At 45.9% G+C, this 12,910-nt stretch overlaps 1 protein-coding gene across 1 annotated transcript; it reads right to left on the bottom strand.

Annotated features, from left to right (window-relative positions):
* Window positions 1-257: 257 nt before the first annotated feature.
* On the bottom strand, window positions 258-1,051 carry LOC466689 (translationally-controlled tumor protein). The gene has a single exon (XM_003313187.7). It carries the CDS (start codon window positions 940-942, stop codon window positions 424-426), a length of 519 nt encoding a protein of 172 aa, XP_003313235.3. The 5' UTR covers window positions 943-1,051; the 3' UTR covers window positions 258-423.
* Between the last annotated feature and the right edge of the window lie 11,859 nt (window positions 1,052-12,910).

The following is a 12,910-nucleotide window of genomic DNA, read 5'->3' as shown; positions in this document are numbered from 1 at the left end:
CGTGTGGCTTTGTCGTTTGTAGAAATTGTGGATTTTTTCAAGTCACAATACAGTTGCTGCAGACATCTCGGAATGTTGTTTGTGCTGGTGTGCCCTTCGAAGCCATGGAAGTGAGAAGACCTGCTGCTGCCTTTATTGCATGTGCTGGAAAAGCAGGACAGTTTCCATATGATACACTTGTTTTTTTTTTTGTTTTGTTTTGTTTTGTTTTGTTTGAGTTTAAATGCATTTTATTTTTAGACAACCTACATGACATGTTTTTCTTAAAAACAATGCCTCCACTCCAAATAAATCACAGTCAAAATAAATGAAGAGCTCAAGATGACATCAGTCCCATTTGTCTTAAGTCCTGGTGTTGTGTGGATGACAAGCAGAAGCCAGTTATGATGACAGGTGATAGATCCAAAATAATTGCCAAATTTGTTAACATTTTTCCATTTCTAAACCATCCTTAAAGAAAATCATATATGGGGTCACACCATCCTCACGGTAGTCCAATAGAGCAACCATGCCATCTGGATTCATGTTTTCACCAATAAAGAACTGGTAGTTTTTGAAATTAGCAAGGATGTGCTTGATTTGTTCTGCAGCCCCTGTCATAAAAGGTTTCACTCTTTCTGGTCTCTGTTCTTCAAGTTTCCCTTTGATTGATTTCATGTAATCTTTGATGTACTTCTTGTAGGCTTCTTTTGTGAAACTTGTTTCCTGCAGGTGATGGTTCATGACAATATCGACACCAGTGATTACTGTGCTTTCGGTACCTTCGCCCTCCGGGCCTTCAGCGGAGGCATTTCCACCAATGAGCGAGTCATCAATGTTACCTTCTGTCCTACTGACCATCTTCCCCTCCACCTCCAGGCACAACCCGTCCGCGATCTCCCGGATCTTGTAGATGTCGGAGAACATCTCATCGTGGCTGATGAGGTCCCGGTAGATAATCATGATGGCGACTGAAGGGAGACGACGACGGCGCTAGCTTAGCACGAGCCTGAAACTCGAAGCGAGCGCGGTGCAGCCGGAGCGGCGCTCGGGGGGAGGGGGGAGCGGGCGGAAAAGCGATACACTTGTTTTTTTTAAATTTTAATTTTAAATTTATTTATTTATCTATTTTGAGACTGAGTCTCATTCTGTCACACAGGCTGGAGTGCAGAGAGGCACAATCTCGGCTCACTGCAACCTCCATCTCTTGGGTTCAAGCGATTCTCCTGCCTCAGACTCCCAAGTAGCTGGGATTACAGGCATGCACCACCATGCCCAGCTAATTTTTGTATTTTTAGTGGAGACGGGGTTTTGCCATGTTGGTTGGCCAGACTGGTCTCGAACTCCTGACCTCAAGTGATTCACCTGCCTCGGCCTCCCAAAGTGTTGGGATTACAGGGTGTGAGCCACCACGCCTGGCTATTTATTTATTTATTTTTGAGACAGAGTCTCACTCTGTTGCCCAGGCTGGAGTGCAGTGGCACCATCTCTGCTCACTGCAACCTCCACCTCCTGGGTTCAAGTGATTCTTCTGCTTTAGCCTCCCGAGTAGCTGGGATTATAGGCACATGCCACCACACCTGGCTAATTTTTGTATTTTTAGTAGAGATGGGGTTTCCCCATGTTGGCCAGGCTGGTCTCAAACTCCTGGCCTCATGTGATCCACCCACCTCAGCCTCCCAAAGTGCTGGGATTACCGCGCCCAGCCCACTTTTTTTTTTTTTTTTTTTTAAGAATATTTGGTTAACTGATTTCAGTGTAATTTGCTTCCTTTGAATCCTATATATTTTGTGTTTTGCACTGATAAGTGTTATTCTGAGAAGGGGTCCATAGAATTTAAAAATTTCCCATAAAGTCTACATTGCAGAAAGGGCTCAGAGCCCCTGCCCTGGTTATCTTCTTTTCCTGTCCACTGAATGAGAAATGCAAATCTGAGCCCTGAAATCAGAAGCATCCAGATGATTCCAGATGATTCCATGTGGATGTGATGCATGGAGGACATGGTCACTGAAATGAACACCAATTTTAAAAACCTCATGGAGAAATCGTGGGTGGCCCACCCACCCGAGAATATGGCCCCCAGGTCATCGGCTCTCAGCTAACTGGACAGGCCCACTTGGGCTTCCTTAGCTTTGTTTACATTGTTCACTGCCCTCCCCGCATCCCCAACCACTCCCTACCTATTCCAATGTTTCATGTTTCTCAAAGCTCTTCTGGGCCTCACCTCCTCCAGGAAGCCTGCCTGGATCTATAGAGGTCATGACAACACATTCTCACTGCTCAGGCCCAAGCTTGCCTTGTGCCATGATGCCAAGGGCCCCAATCCCTTGAACAGGGCTCCCTGGACATCATTTTTTGGTTCTAAGCCACGTGGTTTCCCTGAGGCGCTGGGAGTCCTCTCCAAGGCTGGGGAACCCGGGAGGAAGGGGATGTGCTTGGGTTTTCTGCACCTACCCTTTGGCTGGTGCACAAACACCACGGTGATCCCTGTGGAAAATGATTGCTCGTGGTCAGGGTGTGCAGAGCCCAGGTGATCCCAAGATGCCAGCGGCCATTTCCTTCCTGACAGTGGGAGTGGGCTGAAGCCGGTGACCCTGCAGGCTGTGACCTTGAGGATGGCATTCGTGATAGGCGCTTTGGTCTTTTTCCCTGTCCCTCTTGCCGTGAGGGCTCCCCAGCCAGGTGGGTGCCCATGTATCCAGGGAAAGAGCTGGTCATACTGGCATCATCAGGAAGGTCTGATGGAGACAAGCAGAGTCACTTTGATCCCAGAGCCCGGAAGTCCAGCTGCCTCCTCACTTTCCATTCCCTCCTGGGATGGTGGGCAGAGATTTCACAACTTCCCTCCTGCCCAGATGTCCAAATATTTCTCTTATCAAAATGTATATTTTCAGCAAATTGTACAGTCAAAGAGGAAAATCCCACAGAAACAGAAGAAGAAGAAAAAAGGCTGTGTTTTCACTTTAGAAAACAATCTCTTGAAAAAAGAAATCTTCCTGGCCATGGAGGCCAGAATATGGTTCTGGTGGGCTCATGTGTGATCTCAGACTCAGATGAATCCACTGATTTAACAGGCAATTTCCCTTAAATGACTCTGAACCCCACTTACCTCACCCAAATTATTCTTCGGATAATTTGGGGCCTGTTTGGGGTTCATGGACTCTGGATTCTCAGGACAAAGTTCTCAGCACGGTCTACTAGGGGAAGCAAGAACTTTGGAGGGAAGCAGACTCTAGTTTGAATTTTGGAACTTCTAACAGATACCTGTATATCTTCAGATCCCAGTATTTTTATTTGTAAGATGAGCAGCATGTCATCTGCCCATGTTAATTTCCTGTCCTTACTTAAACAAAGTACATAGTGTTTTGGAGGGCTGGCTGGGTATGGAATTGCAAATGAAACCAATGTCATACTTACAAGTGGGCCAGGACTTCTTCCCCTTCCCCTCACATTCAAGGAACTGAGGCAAGAATGAGAATCATTCCCAAACACTCTCACCTCTGCCTAAAGTTTGCTCCTGAATTTAAAATCCAGGCAATTGCCTTAGTTTCCCGCTTCTCAGTTAAGACATGCTCAGCATTGCAGTTTGTCTATTACCCAGAAGATGTTTATTGATTTGAAATGGCAGGTGTTTGGAGGTTAACCAAATGACACAGGTTGACTTGGCTTTCCCCTCTTCCCTTCCTTGTTCCCCCTCTCCCTCAGTCCTGTTCACTCATTCTCACTTCCCAACCAAGTACTTGCAGTTAAGTCTTTGTTTCAGGATTTGCTAAGAACATTGGGCTAAGATAGTTGGAAAAAAGAAATAACCTCTGAAAGCAGAGCCCCAGGATGGGATTTTGGTATTGGATCACTCACTAGTCAAACATCAATGAGGGTCCCGTTCCTGGTAGTGGTGATGATTATGGCACACATTGCCAAGGCTCTCACCTGTGGTTGCCTGGGATGAGGTGCACATGGAAAATGAGGCATTGGGCTGTGCAGGGCTGTGGCACTTGAATAGCATGGAGTGTGCTTCCTTTAGTTAAATGGCCCTGGGAGCCTTGAAAAAGAAAGTGATAGGTTTAGATTAGCCATCTGTCAGTTCATGTCAAGCTGTGGAATCCAGAGGGTCTCTGGCAGCATTTAAAGGTTTTCATTTTCTGTAAGGCAGACTGTACTGAAAATCAGGCTCAGGATCTGATTGTAAGAGTGGCAGAGCAGCAAAGAAGACTGAATGCACAGATCTGCTTTGTCCAAATTAGGGTCCTGGTAGGAAAAGAGTGGGACTTTGAGATCCAAGATGGTAACATTTAGGTGGATGAACCTGAAAATCCTGTACCTCCAGATTCTTTTGAGTCCTCTACATCAGCAGATATCCTTATCCCTTCGATGAGAAATGCCCTCTTTGCCTAGAGCTTCCTCCAATTCACAAAGTCTCACTTGAAGCAGGTATGTAACATGACATTAGCCATTTTCAGTATGTGTTCCCACCTCAGTACATCCAAGCCGATAAGGCTAATAGCTAGGGTCAGCCCTGAGCATGGCCCATGTGAGGAAATGTATTTCCTGCTCTAAGAGGAAAGAGCTCACTAGTGAAGAAATCAGGAGCTAATGAATATGTACCAATGGGAACCAGGGACGTATACATAGTAGTAGGTTTCAGTTTACAAACCCAGACTCCATTAATTAATTAATTAATTAACTAATTAACTAAAAGGGAAGTTGAGTATCCTTGAGGGAGGATCCTGTGATACCACTGCCAGTTTATGCAGCAATTATTTCCCTGATGCTTTCCTGAGGTGACATGTGGCTATCTACCGGAGTAACTGTGCACTGAAGAGAGAGGATTACTTACGCTTTCAGGGATTGTTGGATATAGGGCCTGATATCAGGCAAGCTGAAACTCCTGATTATCCCCTGGTTATACTGGCAGCGGACAGTGGGGGGCCTTCCTAAGAAGACCAGGTGATAAATGGAGTTCCTTCCTGCCCAAGGTCATCACACAGTGGAGCCATTGGATCCAAGGACTCACCTCATAGTCATTTCCCCTCTCCCTTATTGTAGTAATTGGAGTAGCCAGACTTCAGAATTGGCAGGACTTTTGCTTTCATTCTCTGACTTGTGGGAAAAGAGCCATGAAGTGGGAAGAACCAAGTGGAAGCCCCTGAAACTGTCACCTCCTGGCTAAGATGGTAAAATCAGAAGCAATACTATAAACCAGGGGGAACTGCAGGGATTTAGGACAATCACAAAAAACTTAAAGTATGTAGTGATGCTGCTCCGTGGCATTGTCATCCAATTCACCTGTCTGGCCCCTGCCAAAACAGACAGATCATGGTGCATGATGGTATGGTAAACTTTACCATGTAAACTTAACCTCATTGCTGCTGCTGTGCCAGATGTGGTGAATATACTGGAGCAGATTGACACAATCTCTGATATTTGGCATGTGACTATTTACCCATTTATTTACCAGTTCAGATAGTCTTCATTCATTTGTGCGGGTTCTTATTTCCATTGGTATAATATCCGTTCAGCCTAAAGAACACCCTGGCAGTACAGATCCGCTGGTGGGAAATGCTTTCAGGTTTTATGGGTCTAAAGAGGCCTTTATTTCATCCTTTCCTCCACTCTTGTTTTTGAAGGATATTGTCACTGGATATAGAATTCTGAGTTGAAAAATTTTTTCAACACATTAAGTCTCTCTTGGCACTTTCTTCTGATTATAGTGTTTCTGATGAGGCATCAGTACGATTTGTATCTTTGTTTCCCTCCTTGTAATGTACATTTTTTTTCCCCTGAATGTTTTCAAGATTTTCTCTTTATCTTTGGTTTTCAGCAGTTTTACTATGGTGTGCCTAGGTGTGGTTTTTCTTGGCAATTGTTCGTTTAAGGTCACTGATTTACTTGGATCTGTAAGTTGATGATTCCCTTCAACTTTCGGAAAAGTTTTGCCTTATTTCTTCAGACTTTTTTCTGCCTTGTTATCACCCTCTTTCCTTCTAGGACTATAATTACACATTGCTAGACCATTTGATTTTGTTCCATAGGTATCTCAGGATCTGTTACTTTCTTTACATTTTTTTATCTCTGTTATTTAGATTGCATAGTTTCCACTGATTTGTCTTTCGATCATTTATTCTGTCATTTCTAATCTTCTTTTAAGTCAATCCAGCTACTTTTTCATTTGCTTTGTGTTTTTGAGTTGTAGAATTTCCATTTGGTTCCCTCTCTAAGTTTTAATTTCTCTGCTGAAATTCCCTATCCATTCAGTCATTAACACCATATTTTTCTTTAAACCCTTAACATATTTATTATAATAACAGTTTTAAAGTCTATATCTGCTAAGTGCAACATCTGGGACATCTCAGTGTCAGTTCCAATTGATGCCTTTTTTTCTGAGTATGGCTCACATTTTCCTGTTGTCTTGGATGTCTAGAATTTGTTTTTATTATATTCTGGACATTGCCGATAACAGACCCTAGAAATCTAGGATTCTGCTATTTGCTTCTGAGTACCATTGATTTCTATTCTAGCAGGCAGTTTGATTCTGACGGATAACTTGAATTTGCATAGACTAGGATCTAGTGTTTCCCAAGCCCCACTAAGTTGATTTAACTCATCCTCCAAGTTTTGCCTTCCAGCTGTATGTGGTACTCTTGTTGAGGCTTAGTTTTAGGTTTAGTTAGAGAGTATAGAGTAGACCTTATTCTAGATTATGGTCCTTACTCCTGAGGCATGATTTTTCTGATGTCTCTTATGTCTGGGATATAAATGAAACCACTCCCCTCTGGCTGAGCTGGAGTTCCAATATGTCTCAGCATCATTCTCCCTCTCAACTGCATAGCAACTGATCTCTGGTAATTCTTCAATCTTTCCCTGTATATACACAGCTCCACCTTTGTCCGAGGACTGTGGGTGACCCCCACACAAACTTTTGAGGTACCAATGCTTGGAAGAGCTTCCCCTGTTTCTGGTGCCCTGATCCATAGATCCAGCTATTTGGCAGCCTCTTCAGCTGGGTAAAATTGCTATGCTCTCGCTAAGCCCCCTGGACCACAGTTAGGACATTTTCCTTAGGGAGAGAGGCAGGGCAATCCATGGGCTCACATCAGGAGTTTCCCTTCTCTTAGAGATCACAGTCTTTGCTGCCTGTACCCAATGCCTGAGCACAGTTGCTTCATATCCCTCCCCAGTTCCCCAGTTTTAGAGTTGTTTGTGGCAGGAAAGTTACTTTTGGCCAGAATTGGAAGTTGGAAGGTGTGCAGCTATTGCTATAGCAAATGTGTTCTCCATCCTGATCAGTAAAGAGGATAAAAAGCAATTTATCATTAGATAGGAAGGATATTCACAATCTCACTCCAGATCTATGTTATAATAATTCCTGTTCTCCAAAGAATATACTTCACAGGTACCATAATCATCTTGATATTCTACAGATCATGCTGGTCTGCCCAACCTTTCAAAGGCAGACACTAGACTGGGTGTGGTGGCTCATGCCTGTAATCCCAGCACTTTGGGAGGCCAAGGTGGGCAGATCACTTGAGCCCAGGAGTTTGAGACCAGCTTGAGTAACATAGTGAAATCTCATCTCTATGAAAAATGAAAAATTAGCCAGGTGTAGTGTCGTGTACCTGTGGTCTCAGCTACTGGGGAGGCTGAGGTGGGAGGATCACTTGAGCCCAGGAGGTTGAGGCTGCAGTGAGCCGTGATTGTGCCACTGCCTTCCAGTCTGGGCAACTGAGCAAGACCCTGTCTCGAACAAACAAACAAACACACACACACACACACACACAAAAGCAGACAGTAATGACAAACCTTCAATAAGGCCTCATTCCTTGAGGGCTCTGACCAACCACTTAGTGGTAAGTTGATTATATTGGTCCCCTTCTAGTCTAAAGGAGATAACACTTGTCTTTTTAGGAATTGGCATTACTCTAGAAGGTGTTTGCCTTCTGCATTCACAGTGCTCTGCCCACATCAATCAAAGGGCTGACAGAATCTGTCTCCAAGGAATTGGCAGATGCCTTGAAGCAAGGACACATTTTACAGTGAGGGAGACGCTCTCTGGAGCACACACTGGTGAGATCTGTCAGGCTTACAACAGATATATTCCCATAAGCCAGAAGCATCAGTCCAAGGGAATGTGAGAGCATCTTGCTAAAGACTCTGCTAAGGTGTCAGCTCAGGGCAACACCCAGTGGCATTGGGACCCCGTCTTCCAGTGTGTGGTGAATGCACTGAGCTAATGGCCGGCACACGGGGCTGTGTCCCCAGGAATTCATGGGCAGTAGGAGTGACGCCTCTCGTGGTCACACTGCGACCCACTTGTGCACTGTACCGGAGTTTGTGGATGACTCTAGCAGAGGGTGGTTGCTGATGGATGAAGGTGGGATTAATGTTTTCCCCTCTCCAGAGGAAAGTCCAGGAAAACAGTCACACACTCCTTGGGGAATCTCTTGGTTTGAGCGACCAGTGAAGGTAGCAATAGCAAGTTCAAGTCTGTGCCTTTGTGTCGCCCCCTGTCCTTCCAGCCTTGCTCACCCCACCTCAGATCATACTTCTCCATGAAGGGCTCACACTCAAGCCTTTGTTTCAGCCTCTGCGTACTCTGCACCACTGGGCGCTGAGGCCATTTACCCGGTAATATTGATCGAGCTCTCCCGATGTATGAGGTAGGATACTCGGGCTGGGGACACAACAGTGAATTAAACGGACACTTCTCCCCACCACCCCATGGACGCCAAATTCTAGAGGGAGAAGCAGAGAATGCCATGTCACTGAATGAGTAATAACACAAAGGGAATAATGCCAGGTAAGAAATTGAGAGTGACCATGGGTGGAAGGAGAGGGGAGCAGGGAAGCAGTTAGCACAGGGGGCTGGGGGGATTTGTATGGACCTCCAAGTGGGCCAAAGAGGACAGCCAAGTGGCCATTATCAGGGCAGAGTGTCCTGGGCAGAGGGGACATAAGGGACCACATCAGGGAGGTGAGGGTCACTTTCTTTCCAATCTGTTCAGCATTGAGAAATAACAAATCTTCAGCTTCCCATCAGACCCCTGAGAACTGGGCCTAGCCAGATTATACAAGAACTCCACATGCCAGCGAGCCTGTGACCTACAGACCATGCAGAGTCTTCCATCCATCTCTTACCCCGGGCACATGAGCCCAGCAAGAAAATTATATTTAAAAGATGAAGATCAAAAGGAAGGCAAAACTGTGTGCATCCGGAATCCCTTTATTAGACACCAAATTTAGTTAAGATCCGTCTTTTCTACTTTATTATAGTACAAAAGGATAAATAAAAGATGGTGAACCCGAGCCCTCTCCTTGGCTGTTCATTAAGAAAGACCATTTTGATTTTGAGCAATCTAAGCCAGGTGTGGGAGGGACCACAGTCATCCTCAAATGATACCGTTGATGGTGGAGAAATTAACCAAAGTCCACAGGAGAGAGCACAGACACATTTTTCTTCTTGGAAATTTTTGTTTGTTTGTTTGTTTTTGAGACAGGGTCTTGCTTTGTCACCCACTGCACTCCAGCCTGGGTTTGTTTGTTTGTTTGTTTGTTTGTTTGTTTGTTTTTGAGACACGGTCTTGCTCTGTCACCCAGGTTGGAGTGCAATGGTGCTATCTTGGCTCACTGCAACCTCCACCTCCCGGGTTCAAGCGATTCTCCTGCCTCAGCTTCCTGAGTAGCTGGGATTACAGGCGCCTGCCACCACACCTGGCTAATTTTTGTATTTTTAGTAGAGACAGGGTTTCACCATGTTGGTCAGGCTGGTCTCGAACTCCTGACCTCAAGTGACCCACCCACCTCGGCCTCCCAAAGTGCTGGGATTACAGGCATGAGCCACCGTGCCTGGCCACTTCTTGGAAATTGAGTTGCTAAGAAGTCTGTTCAGATCTCATGTCTGTTGTCTTGGGGCATTTACGTATAAGTGGCCTGTAGCTGTCAAAGGGCTTTAAAGGGTTTGAAAGCAGGTGTAGTGGACAGAGGCACATCTCAGAAATCCCCATTGCTGGCAGGGACAAAGTTCAGATAATGCCCACAGCATGTTATTGCAGAAAAAGAAGGCCTCTGGCAGGATTCTATAATAACACTCTGTATCTGTGGTCTGTTTTCATCCGAGGATCTCAAAACATTTTCAAGCATTAATTAAACTTCACAACGATCCAAGGCCGCAGGTATAATTAGACCCATTTCTTAGCTGGGTCATTTGAGGCCCATTAAGATGAACCGATTTGCTTAGAGCCTTGGAACCCGACTTTCCTGTTTTGAACCTCAGCTTGCCAAATGTCTCCAAATCAGAGAGGAACATGCACATTTAAGCAAATCTACTCAGAAACCAGTTACTTAACGAATTCTTGGACAAACCCTCAATGGGTCTCCGTGACCACTGTGTTATCATGTTCTTTCATCACAACCAATTAACCAAGGTATTTTTTACATGCCTTTATGAAAAGTCACTGTATGGAAATATTGAAAGGCAGGAGGTTGGTCTCAAGAAGCAGTGAAAAGTGCCCCTTTCTCATGGCCTGAAACTGACTCCCTCCTGGGCGTAAAGGAGACTCCAGTGTGCTGTTGGTTTCCCATCATTTTGCCAGAAGGCTATAAGATGTCTTTTCATCTTAAGTTACATAAGTATCCAACAAATAAGAAGTCTGTTATTACAACAGCAACCATACTGGAGGGAAAAAGGGTTGATTTATTCCGAATATCTGCACTCAACAGTTTTGATGTCTTTTAAGAGACTTCCGAGTTTTAGGAGGGAGAAAAAAAATGCACAAACATTCTTTTAAAAATGCAACCTGGCTGTGGCTAATGTTGTCTGGCCAGAAAGCTATTGTTCATAAGCCCAGGGCTGCGTGGTTATCATTCATCCTGGGATGCATCGACTTGCCTTCCTCCTTGCCGACAAGCTGCTTATGCAAAGCAGCCCCCAGTATTCGTATGGAGGGTGGGGGTAGGGAGACTCTCATGCGTTTACTTCGAAAAGTCTCCTCCTGACAATCAAAAACATTCTCAGGAAACATGCCTTGCTGTGGATGATCCCCACACCCCCTGCCCTCCTGTCTTCAGAAAAACAAATGAGTGGTTTTTCTACAGAAAGGTGTAGAGGTAACTGAGGGAAGCCTGTGATGGGAGAGGAAATTCCCCGTTTTTCATGTCTCCCTTATAACCGAGGGCCTCCTTCTCCGAGGTGCTCTACTGAGCTTCATCCTTCCACATTCTTTCCCCTTGACTGACTCTCAAAGGATCCATTTCAACGCGGAAGAAAAAACTCCAGCATCTTGGATGATGGTCGCTGATTCTGACACTCAGATACGTTGTCCGTTAAACAGATAGCTTTGGCTCAGTGATATCGGACAATTGACCTCTTGGTGCACAGACTCCCAGCAGCCTCGCTCCCAAAGGGGGTCTTAGGGGAAGCCAGTTCCACAGGTCAGGAGCCCCTAGGGGACCTGAGACGGGTCTAGGGTTTCAGTTTCATCTGTGATCTTTTCGGTGAGGTGTGTTCAGTCAGCGACTTCCTAGGAGGAAGCCTTCAGATGCATGGAAAGAAATTTAAGTTCCTATTCTCTGTCCCCAGAGTCATTTAAATGGGGCCAGTGTCGGAGACCGGAGCGTGATCCTGCGCTGTGCCCGTGTGCGATACCATCTCAGTTGCCACTGAGCTCGGCCTGCTGGGGAGGAGGAAGGTGGCCTGCCCCAGGGAGTCAAGAAATTCAATCCAAGTCCATTTTTAACTCGATGAACATTGATTGACAATTTAGTAGGTCTTATGTGGAATGCAAGGATGAATACATTAAAAGACAGAGTCTCTGCTGAAGGTAGGAATGGACATAACTAGCATAATGCAAGTGGGGATGTGGTATGTATATTAAGAGGGGCACGAGAATGTGCTGCAGAAATGATTCTATCTTGGAGAAGTGGGGAGGCACTGCAGGTGGATGACAGCTGGATCCTGAAGGGCAAATGCAGTGTCAGTGAATGTAGTAGTGTCTTGATCTGCTGGGGCTGCCATGATGAGCTATTGCAGACGGGGAGGCTTAAACAACAGAAATTGATCCTCTCACCATCCTGGGGCTGGAAGTCCCAGATTAAGGTGTCACAGGGCTGGTTGCTCCTGAGTCTTCTCTCTATGGTTTATAGTTGACTGCTTTCTCCCTGTGTCCTCCAGGGTGGTCTTTCTGTGCGTGTCTGTGTCCTCATCTCCTCTTACAGGGACATCGATCAGATGGGATTAAGGCCCACCCATGTGATCTCACTGGACTTAAATTACCTCTTCGAAGTCCCTGTTCCCCAAAACAGTGTCACATCCTGAGATATGGGGGGGGTTAGGACATCAACACATAAATATTTGAGGGACATAATTCAACCCGTGCTAAGGGAGAAAGAGGCCTTTCCATGGAGGGGACAGAGGCAGCAAAGCCAGAAGGATGTGAAAGGGCAGGGTCTCTGGCCAGGCTTCTCAGATGCAGAGCCTGAGACAAGGGTTTGGGTCCATGGGATTGATTGACAGAGGGCTTTCAAGAGAAAGAAAGTGAGAGAGGCTAGATGGGGCAGGGGAGGCTCAGCACAGTGGTGGTTTCAGCCCCACAGGGGGCTCTGGAGTGTGACCTGCATCACAGAGTCAGTCCCACAGTGAGGCATGGGGGCCCTTAGACCCCCAGGGTCAGTCAGTCAGTCACTGACTATGGCCCTACCAGGCAGGGTGGTTCTGGTGGGATGTTCCAGGCCAGGTGGCTTTCATGCAGTCAATATCAATTCTTGGCTCAGGACATGGCTGTGAGTCCTCAGCGCTTTCATCAGAGACTAGGGGATGCTCCCAGAAGCCAGGCCAACACAGGGGACCTGGATGGTGAGCTTGGGGATGAGAAAGCGGCTGCTCTGCTGTGTTGACCACAGGGCTCTGAAGTGGATGCTGGAAAAGTAGTCCGTCTGG

This window comes from Pan troglodytes, chromosome 9 (genome assembly GCF_028858775.2).
Source record: "Pan troglodytes isolate AG18354 chromosome 9, NHGRI_mPanTro3-v2.0_pri, whole genome shotgun sequence".
NCBI classification, from domain to species: Eukaryota; Metazoa; Chordata; class Mammalia; order Primates; family Hominidae; genus Pan; species Pan troglodytes.
Note: the sequence above shows the minus strand (reverse complement) of the source record. Positions and strands in the feature narration are given on the sequence as shown.